At 32.6% G+C, this 21338-nt stretch overlaps 2 protein-coding genes across 2 annotated transcripts; both read left to right on the top strand.

Annotated features, from left to right (window-relative positions):
* Positions 1–1774: 1774 nt before the first annotated feature.
* LOC139519691 (uncharacterized) lies at positions 1775–4629 on the top strand. The gene is made up of 3 exons (XM_071311907.1): positions 1775–2017; positions 2347–2860; positions 4057–4629. The coding sequence occupies exons 1-3, from the start codon at positions 1952–1954 to the stop codon at positions 4248–4250; spliced, it is 774 nt and encodes a 257-aa protein (XP_071168008.1). The 5' UTR covers positions 1775–1951; the 3' UTR covers positions 4251–4629.
* Positions 4630–13678: 9049 nt separating this feature from the next.
* LOC139521374 (uncharacterized) lies at positions 13679–14779 on the top strand. Its single transcript, XM_071314853.1, has one exon. The coding sequence runs from the start codon at positions 13679–13681 to the stop codon at positions 14777–14779; it is 1101 nt and encodes a 366-aa protein (XP_071170954.1).
* The last annotated feature ends 6559 nt before the right edge of the window (positions 14780–21338 follow it).

Below are 21338 nucleotides of genomic sequence, written 5' to 3'. Positions count from 1 at the left end.
CTCGTTCTTATATGCGACTGAATTTTAAGCAAAGTTAACCATAATTGAGTTAGTCAAAAGATGTTTGTACAAATGCTGTAAATAATGGTCTCAAATATATTGTTTATTACATTAAAGGGTAATATTCTTCCAAGGGTTGTTTTTGTAAAACAAGGGGCTACATTTTTCTTGTTTTCAAATAGTCGTATCTGATTTATAAAATTACTTAAATACTGACAAAAAATGCGAATTTAAAAAATTATCAGAATAAAGAAAGAAAATATATTACTATTGAATCAGCTGTGCTTTCGATGCAACACAATAAGATAATAAAATATAATCAACCACGAGTTGACCTATGCAATGAGTCTTCTAAAATAACTCTTTCTAATTCGACTTTGACTTATGAAGATGTTTTCCCAAAACAATCACTTACTGCAGTTACCAAAAACAACTTTTTCTCTGTATTAGTTTCAACGTTTTACATTCAGTTGGAATGATAATCGCTTAATACAGTCTTTAAAACTATCGAGGTAAAACGCTTTCTTCGATGAGCATGAAGTGATATTGCTTGCATAATGTCTCAACTGACAAACGTATAAGACAAAAATAATAAAAGCACAACGATACGAAATGGTAGCACTCGTTGGCAACTGTTGAAACATCAAGATACTATGTTCAGTGAAAGAACACCAAGTTAGTTAATTTTTTTTTACATATTTTGCTTAAATTTGCAATTGCATGACTACATTTAGGCAACAAATCAAAATTTCATATAACGCAAGATAAAGAAAAATAGATACATGTATCCCTGTTTTAGTTTCTAGATCAATGTATATGCATACACAAAAATATGTATAAAGAATATTTACAAAGACCATTTAGAGACATACTTCACAATGCTGTTAGAAATTATATTTTGAACAGTAATTTATATGCGAACAGTACAGGTTCGTCCAATTGAAGCTATACCTTTGAGAACAATTTTAATGAAAGGAAAATGCAACACGATAAGGGTGTCTCGGGGTTAGAGTGCACCCACTCCCCTAGACATGAATTTTGTTGCTCTCACATAATTTTCGTTCTTAAAGCATCTTACAACATTTTATTATAAAAGATCCCAATGTTAATGTATTTTGTATACAAAATGTACTACTACAAAATCTTTCAAAGGTTTATAGATTTTTTTTTACTGAAGATAGTGACACAATAAACAATGCCGTAAAACCTTCATAAAGTTTTATTACTATCAATTCTAAATCTCATTTCAATTCTTCAAAAGAAATATTACAACACTAAGATTTTCCCGCTAAAATAAATCCATTGAAAAATAAGTGCATTTTGGGTTGTTAAAAGAAGAAAACAAATTTACAGATGCATAATTTAATCTATTTTTATCAATGCAGCATGATTATGAACTTAAAAATAAGCTTTAGAGCAAATAATAAATGGTGCAATATTGAAAAGGAACACCTGTAACAGAATAAATTGCTGTCTAATAATTTTCCTGTTACCTGGATGATGAAAAGGTAATTTAACAGTTATTATAACAACCCTTTACCATGAAATAGGCTTCGCGTCTCAATGGGTTTTATTTTAAACAAGCGTACTGAAGAGGGTTGTCGAAATTGATATCAACTGCCAATCAAATTAATATCTGTTGACTTCATCTTAAGGCAGTAAACACTCAAACGTTAAGTTGCTCGCCTTGATATCATAACCACTCGACCAATGATAGCCGGTGCATGCCAAATAGCAAAAATGGGTGGGACTTGTTTGTATATTCAAAACACTTGTTCGCGTGGACCTATTTTAACAAATTTGGTCACAGATAACGCCAGAGATATATGAAACGGAACTAAGAACGGAAGTGGTTTTTATTGTACTGAATAAGGACTGCCTGGCACGTGTCTAGCACCGACCAATATTGTGTAGATAAGATTCCGCCATGATTTGACATCAACTTGCACAGATGGAGTTGCACAGTGCAATATTGGTTATTCTCTTGATAGCTAAATATGTCGTTGGGGATGAAAAGGTAAAGTTAATTGTTTAAACTTTTACTCTGAATTTCCATGTTCTGTTGATAAAACGCGTTCAAATGCAGCCGTAGTCGCCACAGCAGTGGTGATATTAAATTGAATAAATATAAGGTATTGATGTAAATGAATTCAAACTTTAATATGTTTTACATTTTCATTGAAACTGATTTATTTTATAACAACATAGATAAACAAACAAAAACTAAACAAAATCAACTAGTAGTACTGAAGTTCAAATTTAAATGCTTCATGGGTATATTCCCTCAGTTGTGTTGCGTAATTTTGTTTAGGTAATTCTCATCATACAACTTTTTTTGTGTTTCAGATTGTTATTCCATCTTTCAATAAGTTGAAATCGTTTTACCCCGGACATAAACATTATGGTGGACATTTTTCTCACAGAAAAATAAAAGAAATGATCGGCATTACTGAACCACGTTTATTACATGACACAAGTGCGTTGAGACTGTCTTATTCTTTAAATAAAGTTGGTGGCGATCATTCACTAGGGACGAAAATGATTCAATTATCCACAGCTGGGAAGGACAGCGTTAGTGGCCGAAGTGGACTTCAATATATTTACAATCCAATTGCGTTCGGACCTTATTTTGCGGATAAATATGGCTATCCAAATGTGTCAATTTTACACCAAACAGACCCTATTGCAACGAAGAAGCGATTTTATGGCAAACAGGGAATATTAGAAATAATAACATACACTAAAAATGGAAATAGACCAAGGGGTCATATTGTGCTTTGGGACTGTGATCATATTCATGAAGAAAAAGACTGGATTTCTAAGCATCATTTAATAACAGTGGAATTCTGGCAATCGCCTGGTAAGATTTAAAAACCTTCTGATACAGAATATTTAAAAAATGTCATTGTAATGGCATAGATTGCACTAGCTAAGACAGTCATAGTTAGTCACATTTCCATAACAACTACTTAGTCTAGTTTTTCTCGTAGAACAGTCCATATTTCCATGTTTCATTTAGAGATGAAAACTTCAGAGTGTAAAAGTAACCTGGCAATATGTGATAAGAGAGGTGTAAAACATCTAAGTCAACATATGTGAAATCACAATTTGCGTTTACATTATTGCATGCATCTATTAGGCATACATACGAAATTGGTTGCTATCTCGTGTAAAACAAATTTTACCGAATTTTCATATTGATTCTTACTTCTTGCAAATATATGTATATGAATTCACAATATATTTTTGCAATGAATGGTGCATATATTTCAACACATTAAACATTAAAAAAAAAATGGTGTGGGAGGTATGGGTTTCTTATTTCCGTGACTTTAGACTTGTAATAAGCTTGCTCCATTAGACAAATAAGACGGTTACTTTCCAACTATTCTTTTCACCTCTTCCGTTACTTGACCGCCAATTAGGTGCTCATGTTCTCACGATTTGAAACTGTGGACGACACAGTCATGTCACACGCTAATTGTGATTTCACATATAGTGACTTAGACGTTTAACTCCTCTCTTATCACATATTGCCCATGTTACTTTTACCCTCTGAAGTTTTCATCGCAAAATGAAACATGGAAATATGGACTGTTCTACGAGAAAAACTAGACTATGTAGTTATATATATAAACACGGTAATGGAAATGTGAAGAATCTTCTGAGTATGCCTAATACATCATATACATGTCTTTAGTGCTGATCTAGGTAGACCCGTTTGAAAACATTTTGTATTAGAACAAGAAATATAGTACTCCATTTTTTTAGTTGACAACATTGCAATTTGAATAAAGCGGATGAGCACTGTACACAAATAAAAAAAGTAACAATCAAGTGCTACACATGTAAACTATCAAATGTTATAAACACATGCAACATGTGCCTTTGTTTAGTTTGCACGGCACATCGCGCCTTCTATTTTAAATCCAGACTTTTACTGCACAGATTTTTACTTGCTAATGACTCAATTATTCTTAACATGGTAAAATTCTTTCGCTATATGCATATTTGAATCGATTTGTCAATTTAGTAAATATGTCTATCTATTTATAGATTCAAGTTGCACAGAAGGGAAACGAAAGCAAACAGTTCTCGATACGGACATGAAGCCGGTTCCGTTTGGTGTTCCAAGAGTAGACACTGTTAGATATTTAAATGCAAAAATGCAACAACAGAAGTTACAGACAATACATAAGAATGGAAAAATATACAAGACAATTACTTATGGAAACGATATTTTACAGTAAAGTTTTAAAATGTGTTTTTACTATGCAGAAATGACATTCATAGTACAGTGTTAAAATTATTTTACTCAGTGCAATCAAAGAAATATATTACCGAATTGGCGTTATGTGGTGCTATTGTATACCTAAATGTGTTCATCAAATAAGTTCCTCAAAGATGTTAAGTAGAAATATTGTTCTCGATATTTGTATTCAGGGAGATCAGTATATTAAAGGGGCACCCAAAAGTACAAGCTCAATGAATTATGACGCATTTTTTACCGTTTACTGCTTATTCTATATGTTATCGTTATTAAACTGTTTTTTGTTTTGTTTATGATTTGATAATGCCGCTTTTTATGCTGTATTATTGGTGCATTTATAATAAAGTTATATAAAAAAACTGTTGCATTTTGACTTGTAAACTGGGTCACTGTTTTCGAACAAACTATAGCGCATCTAGTTTCACTTAACTTTTTACCCCGGCTTTCTGAAGCAGTAGGAATATAATAATGGGGAGTCCGTCCTTTTGTTTACCCGTCTGTCTCACTTTTGTGACTGCAAGTACAGTAACTGTTTAACCACTTATTGCAATTAATGGAAACTTTCTCATATCTTCATCATATAATGGCATTGTTAACCCATTTTATTTTGATCCGACTTATTGTTGGGGTTTCCTGATACCAATCAAGTAAAATTGAAATTGAGAATGGAAATGGGGAATGTGTCAAAGAGAACAACCCGACCATAGATCAGACAACAGCCGAAGGCCACCAATGGGTCTTCAATGCAGCGAGAAACTCCCGCACCCGGAGGCGTCCTTCAGCTAGACCTCTTTAAGGGTCGGGTATAATTTTTGTTCGTTGCTCGAAGTACCAAAAGTGAGTCACCGACTTCAGTTGAAGGTTGGAACATCCTAGACAATTTTGACCTAGAGCGGTCGTTATTTTAGATTACATAAAAAAGTACATGCAATGCATTTTGAGCTAGTATCATAAGTTGTCTTTAATGTATGATTCTACAAAGTTATATTAATTTCTGTTTTTCAACCCAATATTTTAATCCGGTATTGAAATAAAAACAAATAAGCTGTTTACACAGAGATATGTCTCGAGTGTGTTACATGTAAAAAATGCAAAGTTTTCAATGTCAATTTGACCATGAGTGAAGGGATTTGGCGAAAACAATTGTTAACGCCGCCGACCCCGTCAACAAATAAGCCTAAGCGACTGCGTCGAGGCAAGACATAAAGTAAAAATTTCTTCTTATTTGAAAAAAACATCCTTTATTCACAACTTTTTCTTAATATTAGTCAATTTAAATAATTTGATGAATGTGAAATGCATCCGCATAATTGGCATTTTAAAGATGTATTTGTGGTTGACACGTGGTTTAATTACATATCTTATTAGTTTTTAAGTCTTCTATGCTATATCAAATAATTTTACACACGCTAAAAGCAACTTATTAAAGGAATCTAAATATTTATTCGTATTATTGTCGCGTGCTAAGATTTGGTTAAAGGAAATTAAACGCAATTTTATATGCAGGTAAAACTTCGTTTATCATTTTCAAAAAAAATATGTATATGTGTTTTGCGTAACTATTTTGTTACAGTCATCCTCTATAAAATAATAAGATGTGTTAATAACATTGCCGATAAGACAAATATCCACAATCGACCAAATCACGTAGATGTAAGAAAAATACATGTCACAATGCGGCCTTCAACATTGAGCAAAACACATACCGAATAGCATGCTAATAGCCTCTCCAGTGGTTGTCTTAAAAAATATTCTAAACTAAAAGTTTGTGTTCCTTGAAAGAATTTGGTACCAAAAAGGATATTATTGGAATGCATCAAACGTGGCTAATTGTAGATAGCCGCATATGTTGAATTTATTCACAACTAGTCTATAAACACAAGGAGGTGTGGAACGATTTTCAATGAGACAATTTTACTATCCACCAAAATTCAAACGATGTGAATGTAAGCAATTACATGGCGGTTTTGCGTTAAGGATACACATGGTACCGGTACACGTCTTGTGTTGAAGATTGTATGTTGATCCTGGTGTTTTTGTGTTGCATTAACATTATTTTTTGTTAATATATAATAAGGAGATTCAAATGAGACAATCGGCCAACATAGTCCAAAAACGTGGATTTATGCAAATATAGGTCAGTTGTATATAGTCTTCACCAACACAACCCTTACCGTATAGTCAGATTTAAAAGGCATCACCATGAAAAAACAGAAATAATTCAAACGAGGGAACAAAAAAAAAAATCAAACCAAACCAACACACACACAAGGACCTCGTGTTTGAAGGCAACATGTTTAAAATGTACATTATACAGGCCTATCACAAACGTAATTGTTCATCATTTTTTTCTTTGATGGCCGAAGCTGCGTGCTTTGCAAGCACAACTTTTTAGTAATAAGAGCCCATTTCCGTTAGATAAGTGCAATTTGTGATACAAGTGGTTGAAAATGACAGGTGTAGGCCTTAAAGAAACCATTTAAATGATAACCTCACCTCTTATGTCAAGATAACTCACGTGTCCTTGGGGATTTGAAGTGCTTTCTATCTTTTAAACATTTTTTAATAAAAGGATCGGCATGTTTTCGGATAGTAAAACTCTTGTGTAGTTTTTTTTTGTAGAATTATTATATTCTGCTTAGATATCAAAATTAACAAACCGTAAATAGATTAGAATATTATGTCTCAATTTAGTTTGTATTACGTCGATTTTCGATAAATTTAAAATTATTTTTCCTCGCATAATTTTGTGTTTTGTCTCTTGTATCATTGACATAATTTCAATCGTAAGGACGCTAATCAAATAACTCTGTTGAGTGTACAGTTGCATTAATTGATGCATCCGACAAAACAATATTCCTTAGACTACCTACGGACCTTCAAAGTTTGTTAAAATGATTCTTTAACGAACAGAGAGCTAGATAGCTTCGAATTAAAAGGAGAGCCGTGGTGTAGTGGTTATCTCATCGGACTGCTAACACAAAGGTTCCTGGTTCGATTCACGTTGGGGGGAGAAAATTTCTGGGACTGAATTTTAGGCTCTCCCTTGACATTATTTGCTAGTAGGGTCTTGAGAAACGATGAAAGTCCGTCGAATTGGGACGATAAATGGCTATCCCGTGTTAAGAGAGCGCAATATCTTTTGCACGTAAAAGACACCCTTGTAGATTTTGAAAATGATCAGGCGATCGAAAAAATAGCAGGCGAACGGCGCTACAAGGCAGCACTCGCACCAGCAAAGTGTAAAGCGATTATTAAATTGTAATATAAGTTGCAAATACTTGTTTTCCGATCCACTATTAATTAATATATTTAAACAGTTAAACGGCTTCGAATGTTCTATCTCCATAACTGCGTATTTATACGTCCCGCTCTTTTATGGATGCATCTTCTTTTTTTTTGAGATATTTTTATTTAGCAATGATTCTACTGTCGGAAAGATGGTCTAGGTGGTCATATTTCTATACTTCAGTCATCCCTTGTGATTTTCATTTAAAACATTTTGCTATCATAAAATTTACTTTTAATATTATTTATGAAAAAGTCTCATTTTACGGTCGCAACAAATGTAAAATCAAAAGTTTTATGTACTAGTTTGTGAATTGGTGTCATATTGTTGAAATGTAAAATGTAAACGATAGTCATCTTTCCGGATCATCCATCAAATCTAAAAAGATACAAAAATTGTCTTTTTATCTTGGTGTTTTCGTCAAAGCAGCCCAACCGTTTAATGAACTTTATTTCATTGAAAATGATAGTGTCAACGGTTATTAACATGTATAATAAAATGGTAAATTTTGTCCACTCGTATCATTTTAAATATGCATATGGTTAATTTTACAAATTATGACTTGGATGAAGAGTTGTCTCATTGGCACTTATACATGTACCACATCTTCTTATATCTATATAGTTTATTTTTGAATTTTTCATTGAAGGGTTATTTCAAATGAAGTTTTATTGTTCAATGTGTCAGTTAAACGTTTAAAATATTTGGTAAAGGTGCATAAATGGTCACAGGGACTTACAAGATCCGTGTTGAGAGGTCACCTGTTTTGCTGTGCAAGATTTACTTCTGTACAAAACGCATTCGCCTTAGTATAGATAAGAAGATGGGGGTATGAGTGCCAATGAGACAACCCTCCATCCAAGTCTACGACCTTCAACACGAAGCCTTGGGCTTACACAGAACTGCGAGCTATAAAGTGCCCCAAAATGACTAGTGTAAGTCAATTATAACAGGAAAACCAACGGTCTAATTTATGTATAAAAAAAGGAGAAACGAGAAACCCACGTGAATCAACAAAAGGCTGCTTACTAAGGCCAAAATAGGAAAGTAAAGTACGTTGCGGTATATATGATAGTGCCACAATATCTACACGTATTATAACGGTCAGAAACTGTATCAGGGTGGTTCCAAAGGTGACTTATAACTAGTCAAAACTGTTTATGCTTCCAAACATACTGTAATTTCTAACAATAACCACATTTTGTCTTTTTCAGGAGGCCAATTTTAGAACCCATCAAGTTATTAGCAAGTCTTTTGAAATAGTTCTTATCTTGATTGGGATGAATTTTTGCTGCTGGACCAAAATCAAACACAACAATTTAGTTACTTGCCGGCCACAAAAAATAAATTATCAATATTGCTCTTTTAAAAAGAAAATCAAAATTGTAATGATACAAAATATTGTGTCAAGTTAGAAATGAAATGAAAAAGTTTAAATGTGAACTGGATTACCCTTGTCTTTTAATTTAGTTAAATTTAGTGGAAATTTGCTAGACAAAATGTATATCCAATATCCAAAAACCCTCATTTTTAAACGGCTTTCCACAAATTTTTCGTCCTTCATCTAGATCAAACTTCTTTCCAGAACCCACATATTGTATTAAATAGGACAAGAAGTGTGTTGTCGACCTACATATGCGTAATATTTTTTTTTTCACTGGCAATATACAGACAAAAATCAATCAATCAGAAAAAAAACACTCCATATGAACTTCATTTTTTCTTTCAGAAGGATTTAAATAGTAAAAATTGTGCAAATTAGGCACGTCTCGTTGCATAGAAAAAAATATGCACTTCATCCATTTATAATCGTATTAAACGAGCTTCCGTTTCTGAAGAGCACTAGACTATGGAAAATTGACAGCTGATATCATATTTTTATATCATTTTGAGAGTAATTTTGCATGATCAACGATAAAATTTTATTGGCTATTGAACCAATTTTACAGTTGGATAAAGTGAAGTTATTACTAATGTTTAACACACGGTGGAAAAAACATTCAATACTTTCCCAATAAGTGATAAAATATACATATAGAACTGGAATTTTCAAGTCAAGGCTTTTGTCGCATGGTCATATTCTTTTCCTGCCTGTAATACAACGTCTATATTTTTAGTAACAGGAACTTTTACCAATTTTTCTTCTTTATCCTTCAAATATCAAAATTTGTAACACCATTGGTACCCTTATATGGAAAATGCATTACAATAATTGGGTTCTTGTAACCATTACGTACGTGGTCAAGGAAAGATAACTCAGTAAATGTATGATGGGTGTGTAATAGATCAGAAAAAAAAAATATTGTGACAGCTATTTTTTAATCACCAATTAAAAAAGAAAAGAAAAAGGTTAAATCATCTACACCAACAAAACCCCCCACCAAAAAATGAAATGAAGACTCCTTTCAGTTTAAATATTTTTTTTTATGATACCAACTACAATAAGAATAAAAGCAGTCTGAATGCATTTAGTACGATTGTACCAAGGATTATAGTTCGAAATGTCGAAGTCTTCCCTTTTCAGTCTTCATAAAATATTTGTGTCACTTATGACCACGAATATATTTCACTTGACGTATAGTTACAATCCTGTCTTGTATACCTTGACTGTGATATCACCTTCTACGACTTCTTACCCAATGTTACAATGTTATAGTTGGCGAATAACACAATGGACGCCACAAACACAGCAGGATTCGTTTCTACATTCGAACCTGAGTTCGCACCTGATTTTTGATTGGAATCGGGTTGCTACATGTAGGTCTTTTTAAACTTTTTTCTGTGTAATATTTTGTTGGCTGTTTTCCTAACATGTATGGCAATGTTGCTTTCTGTGTTTGCTGGACTTGTGTTTTTATTGCTCTTTTGGTATCTTATACCGTTTACGTAAACTACAAACGGTATGAGACCAATGTCGTGATAGTATAAGCGTCTTGTACATAACTGCGAGTAATATCAGATCTGTACTTAATGTCTTTTTGTTGTTGAGAAGTACATGTACAAGTTCATGCTGTGTTTTTGTTAGATATATTTGTATTTGTATCCATCTTATGTTGTATTGCTACACCACTGTACCAGGAATGGGGCGGGGAGGGGTGTTGGGCGTCCGCTTGCATGTTTAAAGATGCCACATTCTGTAAGTGCCTGTCCTAAGTTAGCCTGTAATTCAGTGGTTGTTGTTTGCTGCTGTGTTACATACTAGTAGTTATTTTTCGTTCATTAATTGGTACATAAATAAGGCCGTTAGTTTTCCAGTTAAAATTGTTTTACATTTGTATTTTCGGGACCTTTTATAGCTAAATTTTCGGTATTGGCTTTATTGAAGGCAGTACGGTGACCTATAGTTATTAATTTCTGTTTCATTGGTCTTGTGGAGAGTTGTCTCATTGGAAATCATACCAGAACATATTTTTATATGGATCATCCTTTAATTTATTTCAAAATCATATGTGGTCTTAAATGTCACAATAGAATTTTTTTCCCCGTAAATTTTGAATAGAAACATGTAGCCAAAAGTGGATGTCATATCAATAAAAAAATAACAAAACATTGCAACCAATACCGAACGTGCGAGACCCACACGGTAATGAAGGAGGGGGGCAAGGGGTTTAACTGTTATGCTGTTATGGGGCAATTTGATTCTTTGTTATCTGTAATTCTGGAAATATATTTGCTGTTTGCTGTTATTGTCTTACTTATTGTTAGCTGTTATTGGACTATTAGGTTTTTTGTTATCTGGTATTGTGATAATGTATTTGCTGTTAACTGTTACTGAAAATTGGAATGTTAGCATTTGTTTTGACAGCCAATATTCGGTAAAAATTGAAGATTATTGAACATTGGGATCTACCACTAGTAATATGGTGATCCCATATTCGGTGAAGGATTTCATAAACATATACCCATCACAGATCATCACATAAACATGTTAATAGAACGGTTAGGTCCAGGACAACTCCAGTATATCTTATGATTATCCTTTGTAATAAAATCCATTTTTTTATGAACATGTAGCTTGCTATTCAGTGTGAGCCGAGGCTCCGTGTTGAAAGCTGTATTTTGACCTACATGTACAATGGGTTACCTTTATAAATTGTTACTTGGATGGAGAGTTGTTTCATTGGCACTCATACCACATCTTCCTATATCTATGTAGTATTTTTTTTTTGTATGGGGATATTGTTCCTCGTTTCCAGTACGTACATATTAAATTTGAACAATTCTTAATATGACAAAAAGGAAATATATGGCCAGGGATATCTGATGACTATGTCAATTAAGGACTAGGTCCTTACAACCATATAATAAAGTACACATACTCAGATCTGTGAACCTTTTCAAAGCAGAACCAAATACATTGTACAATAAAAGTTCCAACCATGTCCTGGGTTCTGAAGCTGCACATAACTCATTACAAACAAAGATTTAGTTCGTTTTCAAGCCATTGTTCCACTACTTAACTATGTATTCTACTTACTAGTACACTAACAAAACTGATAATAAATTGTTCAAATATAGCCTTTGAAAATAGTGGAATAAATTACTTTTGGAGTTTCAAAATTAGTTCAAAGTACTTGATAAATTGCATGCTTATAATTGGTGCTTTTGATTTTTCTACCCTATATACCTCTGTGGTCGTAGTCTTATTAAAAAAAAACCACACACCTCATGCATTGAACGTGCATTTAAAAAAAAAATCAGAATGCGAATATATATATTCAAACTCTTTCAGGTCATTTTTTAGTAATAACAAACAAAAGAACTATGTCAATTGGACCTGCTTTGATACCATAACTGCCCTTAAATTTTTTACAAAATATCATTTTTGTCTGCTATGGAGTTTCCATATATCGTCAAGTTATCAGAATTCTAATGGGGACTAACTGTGCACCACTAATTGCAGACCTGTTTCTGTATTGTTATGAGTTACAATTAATGAAAACATTCAGCAACTGGAGGGATTGTGCTTGATTTTCATATGATGGAGACATAATCTTTCAATCAGTCCAGGAACTCACTTATTTAATATTTCATTTATAACTGTTATCTGTTTTTGTCCATTTTAATTCCTTGTTATCTGTTATAAGCCAAATCAATTTGCTGTTTTACTGTTATTGGGACCCCCTTGCCCCCCCTCACGAAGGTCTACCTATTGCCCGTAGTTAGATTATTTCTCTGAATTGTTTCCTTTGCATTAGTGACCGAATTATAATCTTTAATTGCAAAAAAATTCACCTCTTTATGAATGTTTCTGTGACAAGAGCATTAGTGCTTAATTTGTTTTTCTTTCTATTCTTAATATTAAGCCTAGAAAAGAAATTGTATTGTTCAGATCCAAAATATTAAACTCGTCCTTAAATTGTCATCTTAAAAAGGGTTTATAAGTGAAGTACAATATGCAGTCAGATACATATATATCATTTCTTTAGACATTATCACATTATCCCATCAAATAGTTTAATCTATTTCATTCTCTTTTTTGCGATTTTTTTTTAGCAAATTTCCGTTTAGTTCTTCTTTTTTCATTTATAAATAGTTGTTTAGTCGCATATCTGTTTTTAATTTTTAATCGTTTATAAATATCTAAAATTTTACAGACAAAAGCAAAAGTCAATGGGGCGTAAGAAGAAAAGATGAAACTTTAGAAACTTGGTATAATGACAAGTTTTCATTAGCGTTAGTAGTTATCAAAGAGTTTGAAATAAAACTCCGGCTCGGTGTCATCTGGGATCGTCAGACATTATTAGCTATTGAAAAAGAGACTATAATATTTGTATGCATAATTTGCAAGACGGTATTTAAATGCATTTGCTACCATAAGGTGCATTTCCGGTATATTATGTAAGATTTATTATATAATGCATTTGATTAAATGATAAGTTCGAAATACGTGATGCAGCTAAAATTTCAAACAAATCCTTTACAGAAATATGCACTTATTTTTCAGTGCTTTTTACCAATTCCTTAACTACTATCATCTTTATGTGGATGTTTACATAATTATAACTTTACGCCGTGACATGGCGGAACTTCCAAGTATTAACCTTTGACACGTGTTACGTAGAAAGAAAGTACAAGGAAGTAATACATGTGACCACTTTGTTATTTCGTTTGTAGTAATGGCGAATTCAATGAAATCCTCAACTATCAGAAAAGCACAAGTGCCAGTTTCATGCTATTTCTGCAAAGGACAAGAAATTATATGGAAATGCGAAGATTGCAATGTTCGAATGTGTAACGCCTGTAAAGTAACTGTCCATCAAGATCTTCAGTCCGCACAAGATCATGAAGTTGTGTCTGTTAAGGACATGAGCAAGTCGCCACACAGTTCACAGGAGGTAACGTCTGAAGTCATTTCGTCTGTTTTCAATTCTTACACAACTACGGTGCCTAATATTCATACTTTGCATTGCTCAGATGACGACTTACTTTACTTTACCTACTGCGTAGGTACGTCTAAAGATCAATTTGTGAAAGGAAAACTTTTAAAATCCTCCATAAAGATATTGCAGACTGTTAACCGAACTATATTTGATATTGCAATAAAAAGTGACGGTGAAATACTTTTTACCGAAGGTGATGTCAACAAAGTTCAACTTTTATCACCTTTGGGTGCAGTCGAGACTGTTTTAGATACGTTTCCTATGAATCCATTGGCCATACATGTAAACAAAGATAATGAAGTAATAGTTGGATTACGCGAACAGGGACCACCGTTTCCTGTTCATAACTTTTCAATCAGACAAGTCTTAATATTCGGGAATGATTATTTAAGGAAAAATATTTTAGAAATTGACAAAAAGGGGAATAAATTGTTTAGTTATATATCGTCCATTCGCACTGATTCTAGAAATGTAGTCTATGTAATTGATTGTGTTGACAATGAAGACAATGGGAGAGTAGTAGCTGTAGATAGAAATGGCAGCTTGAAATTTATCTACAATGGACAAAAGGACTTAGAAACATTTAAACCGGAGAGTATTACTGTTACGCCAAGTGATAACATTGTAGTTTTAGATGCAGAAAACGGGTCTCTTCATGTCTTAAACCCAAAAGGATATTTACTAGGGCATCAGTTTATTTCCAAAGATTTGAGCATTGCAAACCCAAATAGTTTATGCATTGACAGTGAAGGATATTTATTAATTGGATGTGGTCATGGGGAAAAGGACTACAACGGGAACATTCATGTCGTTAAAATGGCAGACAGTCTTATGTAAATACATGTACTAGTGTGTAGTGGGATGGATTTCTGGTTTAAGAAGAAATAACAATATATGCAAAACTTAACAAACATAATAATAGCATTCACTGCAAATATTTCCAGAGGTAGATATAGATTCCAAGGGGAAAGAATAGAAAATAGTAATACATTTTTTCTCCATATTCCGTGACTCATTTTGTTAAATCAGAAATTAAAAAAAAAACCCACACAATTCTAAAGAATATAAAGAATATAGTTGAAAAATTAGAACAAAACAATCAGAGTCGAAGGTTATTCGTTAGCTGGTCTCATGTAGGTTATAGAAGCATCAAAACATTTTACAAGACATGATATCCTTTTGTCTCAATACAATTTAACATAAAAAACTATCAAATATGCCAGAGTATATTAATCTAGTTTGCCCGACTTTTGGGCAATAAATAAAATAGCAAGAACTTGAAAGATGACCAGGTTGTCCGACAAGTATGATATAGGTGGAATAAACAGCCACTGGAAATTAGGGAAAGTTGGGAGGTGACACAGAGAGTCCCAGAAAGCCCTCTCTATAAGAAGCATAATATTACACATCCCATAATTGACTGCATATTCATGTTTGGATAATAAAAACCGAATTACTTATAAAAATATATTATTTCAAAAAGAAGGCAACTGAACACAGAGTAACAGACTCTGTGTGCAACGGTTACAGAGCAAACATCTTATGTACAAACCCCATTCCAATATGATGGGTCTACTGCATGCACAATGTGGAATTTTTTTTATTTAAACTGCAGGGAAATAGGATTAATTTCAATTAATATTTTTTTTACAAAATTGGTTTTGATTTTTGAGGGGAAGGATGGGTAAACTTTTTTGAATTGGTCAGTTGATGGTAAATCTTTGAGTCCATGTAGTAAGTCAGTATTTCGAGGAAAAAAGGATTTTACTGGAAAGGGGCCGTGATGAATGGTGGATAATATTGCTCACAAATCTTTAAAGTTAACTCGGGTTTTTATTAAATCTAACTAAAGTAACCTACATCGGGTTGAGGGTAGTGGTATACTTATGTTAAAATCTCATTAATCGATTTTAGAAGATAAGGTTACAAAAATTGAGGATCAGAAATATCCACAGGTCACGAAATAGAAGGAAAACAAGGGAAAAAAACAAAAAGAAGAATATTACCAAATGAAGCAACTTGTTTTCGATAAACTGGAAGTTGATGAGCGATGGATGTGAAAACACATTATATTGATATAAGTAGATGTGGTATGAGAGCCAATGATACAACTCTCCATCCAAGCCATATTTTTTTTAAAAGTTAATCATTATAGGTCAAAGTACGGCCTTCAACACGGAGCACAATATTTCGTGTTCATATTTAGCTTCAGACTGATATGCGGATTCTATGAAAAATGCTGGAAACAGTTTCACAAGAGAGAAATAAGACAATAAAGCAATCTCACTTGAAGACAATTAATTATTTAGCAACAAACACTGCCAGGGAGAAGTATAATACTACACAAAAATTATTAAAAAAACTCCATAAGATATCTATCAACATTTGGCATACAGAGTCGCTATATATGTTGCTGTAACATCAAGTTTACGCCTTTTTCTGTATAGTACTACTAACTTGCTTTCAATTTGTTGTTAACGTTTTAATAACTTTTGAAGTTTTTGTTCATTCTATATTAGGTGTTGATTTTACAAAACAAGTTTCCCCAAATAAACTATTAAATGAACGTTCGATCATTCATGTTTAATGTTACACCAAACATTCATAAATACAGTTAATTTTATACACCGTATTTTAAAATCTGCTTTAATATAAAATCAAATAAAAGTTTAAAGAATCCTACTTTTAAGACAAATATAAAGATGTCACCTTTAATGCTAGGTCAACCGATTAAAGTTTTTATGTTTAAAATTTGTTAGTATGTAGTCAATTTAACACCAATTTAAATTTTAAGAAAGGTTATAATTAATGTCCCTCCCACTGACCGCTGACCTTTAGAACACTTGTCAATAAGGTAGTCGGTTATTGCATCTTTATGGTCTTACGTATAAAGTTAAAATGTTATTGTATTTGTTGGGTTATATTTACTTTCTACGCTTGTAAAATAATGGAATCTTTTGAAATATAATAAAAAAATCATTCAGAAGTAGGGCTATTTGATATCGTTATATTAAGTTAATATGATCAAATATCAGTGCTCCCTTATTTCCTTTCGGTAACCAATTTTGTGCCTTTTGCACTCTCATGTCGGACTTTTAAACCTATTGATTTATATAAAAAAAAATTTAGACACTACTTGACTGTAATAGATAGATTACAAGAAATCAGACCTTCAAACGGAGCAGGTACAAACTTCCCATGAAGCGTACCAAAGCTTGTAAAGAGCATCGTGCAAAGGGATTTCATATCCCAAGCATTGCATTCAAAATTTAAAATTCTATCAGTGTTCCAATATATCTCGGACAGCTTATACGTTTCATGTGTAAGATAATTCAAGCTATACATTTCTTTGAAATCTTTTTAAGTATACTCCGCCCAGTCAAGTGAAATAAATCGAGTAATACAATATAATAAAGAAATAAGGATCGAGGATATGCAAAATGATTTAAAAGATAGCAATGTATTGAGATACTGCAGCTGAGGAAAGAGATTATAAGAAAATGAATGACTGGACACTTCATTAATTAGTTTATCCTAAAACACCTATCTATAGATGGACTGGTTTATTATGAGCGGTAATTTATCTTATTGGTCGAGGGAGTTGGATTGTCAGCAGAGAACTGAACCATCGACCTTCGGTAGGAAAACTTTACGATTTTAGTAAAAAAAGATCGGAGCCGATTGTACCTGCCACGTACGGGATACGAACACACAATCTCACTGTTGCCAAGCTAGTGAAAAAGTAGTTGGTAATAAACTACTCCACTCTGTGTTTTTGTTAGATGTATTTTAATTTATATTCATTTGACGAGTTAAGCCTTTTTCAACTGATTTTTGTAGGTCGTTTTTGTGTTGTAATGTTACACACTGTCCCAAAAAATAAAATCACAAAAATACTGAACTTATAGAGGAAAATCAATTCGGAATGAGGGGAGTGTTTGGATCCCGCTAACATGTTTAAACCCGCCACACTCTGTGTGTATGTGCCTGTCCCAAATCAGAAGCCTGTAATTCAGTAGTTGTAGTTTCTTGATGTGTAACACAGTTGTTTTTTGTTATTTTTGTGTATGCATAAATTGGGCCGTTAGTTCTCGTTTGAATTGTTTGTCATTTTGGGGCCTTTTATAGCTGACTATGAGGTATGGGCTTTGCTCATTGTTGAAGGCCGTACTGTGACCTACAGTTGGTAATTTCTGTGTTATTTGGTCTCTTGTGGAGATTTGTCTCATTGGCAATCATACCACTTTTTTTTTATAAAGACCACTATGCAATCGAGGCTCTACACTAAAATTGTAGCCAAATATAGAATTTTCTAAAAAATATTTCAAAGATGTTCAAATACGATAACAAGTAATACAATGTAGTGCCTAGGAATCTGATATTATTGGAAACAGATAAGACCAGATAATGAATAGCTGCTAAACCATGTAAACGTAAAATAGTAATATGAATGAATTTCAAACAAAAAACATTTCAAGTCCTTACAGTAAGGTTGATATAATAAAAAATAAAAAATAAAACACATTTAATTTCAAAATTGACTCAGTAATAGTTAATTGTCCAGTTGCAATTATATCATTCCAATATAGAACGTGAATAGATAAACAATAGGTTGGTCCAGCAAGAGTTGGACCAGCAAGAGGACCGGGGATTTCTACTACCGATTGAAAATTGAGGCATGCTAGATAGGAACAGACATTTTGACACGCAGCAGGGCATCTACTTACATACCACTCAAAGAGTAGTTGCAAGGTTTCGTTAACATGCTTTGAGAAAATCACTCTTCAGTATAAGGTGTCGTAAAAAATATACGTTCCCATTCCGATCGCACGTGGTTATGCATTTATGGATCCCACACAATGAAACAAATTATTTCTTAAATGAAATTAAAATTTTGGCTGCATTTTAAAGGACAGCATGATGAAATTACATGTCCTGTGATTTGATATAGAAATGATCACGCTAACTAAAATATGTTTTGTATTGTATTCAGAATCAGCAGATTTATTTAACCCAATACAGGAAGATGTATCGTAGATTTGTTTGTGGTAGGTAACCGTAGTAACCTTATACCTACAGACCCACCTTGCCGATATCTTATCCCATTATACTATTCAGGTCTTGTTTATAAGGACCACCCTAGTGTATATCAACACTTGTTTCATTTCCCCTACTGGTTTGATACTTGTTTTATTTTATGGAAACTTCGTTTTAAAATAGATATACAAATTAATAATTTCCCAATATATAGAGAATAGTATTACAATCATAAGTACAAAACTCGGTAACCAAATTAGTTTAGAAAAAAACTGGTTTATTTTTGTAATTAGCCATTTTGTTTTGCCTTAACATTGACGATAGAATGGTTGATTGATTGTTGATGTTTAACGCCACCTTTATAACTATTGGCTTGTCCCTGGCGGTAAGTTTTAAAATGTTTGAGGAACCCGAAAGAGAACCATTGCTTTTGACAGGAAATCTGACAATCCTAGTCAATAAAGGTTGGACCTGCAAAGTGTGGGTTTCAAACTCGCAACCTCAATGTTAACAGGCTACACAGCTACTTTTGCATAGGTTCTATTTCTGTACTAAAAATTTGTAGTACTGGAAATCTACTTTTAATATTCAGTACTATTTGTTACTCTAAAATTATTGTAATATTTAGGTACCTGTATTTTACAGTACTTTATTTGTACTTGAAATTTAGGTACTACAGATTTTTAGTTACTACCGTTACATTTTCAGCATTTTGAAAGTTTTTCTATTTGAAATCTCTTAAAGTTATGCTTTTCAAACATGGAGTATTGTATTATTTCTGTACCAAAATATTTAGTACAAATCAAGTACCGTAAAATACATATACATAAATAGTACAATAGTTTTAAAGCAAAGAAATAGTACTAAATATTAAAAGTAAATTTCCAGTACTGCATTTTTTTAGTACAGAAAAAGTCCCTATGCAAAAGTAGCTGCGTAGTGTTAAAATGGATGAAGTACTTAGACCACGCTGCAAATATGGCACCGGTAATTATAGACTATCAAATCAAAAGTTATAAACGAATCAAAATTATTATGGCATAGAATGTTAAAATTTGTCAAATGATGACATTTAAAAAATATATAAATACTCTAGTAATATATAAATGTTTGATCAAAAGGAGACACGTTATTTTACTTTAACAAATTGTGACTTGAATGCAGAGATGTCTCATTGGCACTCATTATCTACATCTTCTTATAAGTGTATACGTTTTATAGTTAGGAGTTTACCAAAAGTTTTTAACAATAGGCAAGTGCCAAAACAGTCAACATGGTAAACTCGACCAAAGTCTATGAAGTTAATAGATATTACAAACATTCCAATATGTAACTGCACTCTGCATTTAAGAACAATGGCTTCTTTTGACGGAGGAAAACTATTTTATTAATGAGTCAAATACGGTTTACTTTCCGAAATGTCAAAAAATCAAAACTGCTATCCACACGATGTTTAGTAGATGTTTGTATTATTCGTATCTCTAGGTTTTAGGTGTTCTAGTGTCCACACACATATCTTATTGTTTAGATATTCATTGGGTGTGTATTGACTTCTGCACTTCGCTTTATAATTATCCAGATATTGAAGTTGGTTACATAACGTCTTCTCTTTATTCATACTTTTATTCAAACTCATCTGTTTAAGGTATGGTATGTAACTTGCTTAAATAAATTGTAATGATATCAACTATCAGATTTCACGATGACATGTTTCGTGTTAATCATTCATTATCACCATCAAACTATTTGGTCAAGTAATTGTGTCACTATGGTTTTATATCTACGACACTGAAAGAATATATCTGAAAATGTTATTTTTGTTTAGATCAATTTGAACTGAAAGATGTCGATGGTTGTCAGACACGCATTGAAATCTGATTATATTACTTGAATTAATTCTTATCATGATTAATTGCGTATACTTAGTTTTTTAATTCAATTTTTTGGTCGAATTTTACTAAGCTACATAAAGTAACAAAATTTGATACAATAATTGTTGTTGAATTTCCTTTAAAAGCATTTTTGTTCACTTTATGCATCATTCGTAGTGTGACAGGGTTCGTGATGGAATTAATCGTATTCTTGTCATGATATGAAGGGTTGGATTCTTGTTCTTTTTAGAATTTGAATGCTGGAAAAGTGCTAAAAAAGAAAGTGGCATATGCAGCCACCTCCCTTACAAAATTGTAAATTGAAAACAAAGACAGCAATAAGAAGCTTGGTTATTGTTTGTATTAGAGTAGATGATTTTTCTCAATTTATACAAGTTTTGTAAATGCCTAAACTGAAGTTGCTGTATTGTATACAATTGTATATTTTAATTACAAAATTTATCAACATGATATATATGCACGTTTCC

Source organism: Mytilus edulis, chromosome 4, assembly GCF_963676685.1.
Source record: "Mytilus edulis chromosome 4, xbMytEdul2.2, whole genome shotgun sequence".
Lineage (NCBI taxonomy): Eukaryota > Metazoa > Mollusca > Bivalvia > Mytilida > Mytilidae > Mytilus > Mytilus edulis.
The sequence above is the reverse complement of the archived record's forward strand: the minus strand, read 5'-3'. Positions and strand labels throughout refer to the sequence as shown.

What these genes read in the sequence shown, in the direction of transcription:
- LOC139521374 (XM_071314853.1), top strand. Translation starts at nt 13,679, where the DNA reads ATGGCGAATTCAATGAAATCCTCAACTATCAGAAAAGCACAAGTGCCA.
- LOC139519691 (XM_071311907.1), top strand. Translation starts at nt 1,952, where the DNA reads ATGGAGTTGCACAGTGCAATATTGGTTATTCTCTTGATAGCTAAATAT. An exon ending in ATGTCGTTGGGGATGAAAAG is followed by an intron (nt 2,018 to 2,346) that starts GTAAAGTTAATT and finishes TTTGTGTTTCAG; the next exon opens with ATTGTTATTCCATCTTTCAA. An exon ending in GGAATTCTGGCAATCGCCTG is followed by an intron (nt 2,861 to 4,056) that starts GTAAGATTTAAA and finishes ATCTATTTATAG; the next exon opens with ATTCAAGTTGCACAGAAGGG.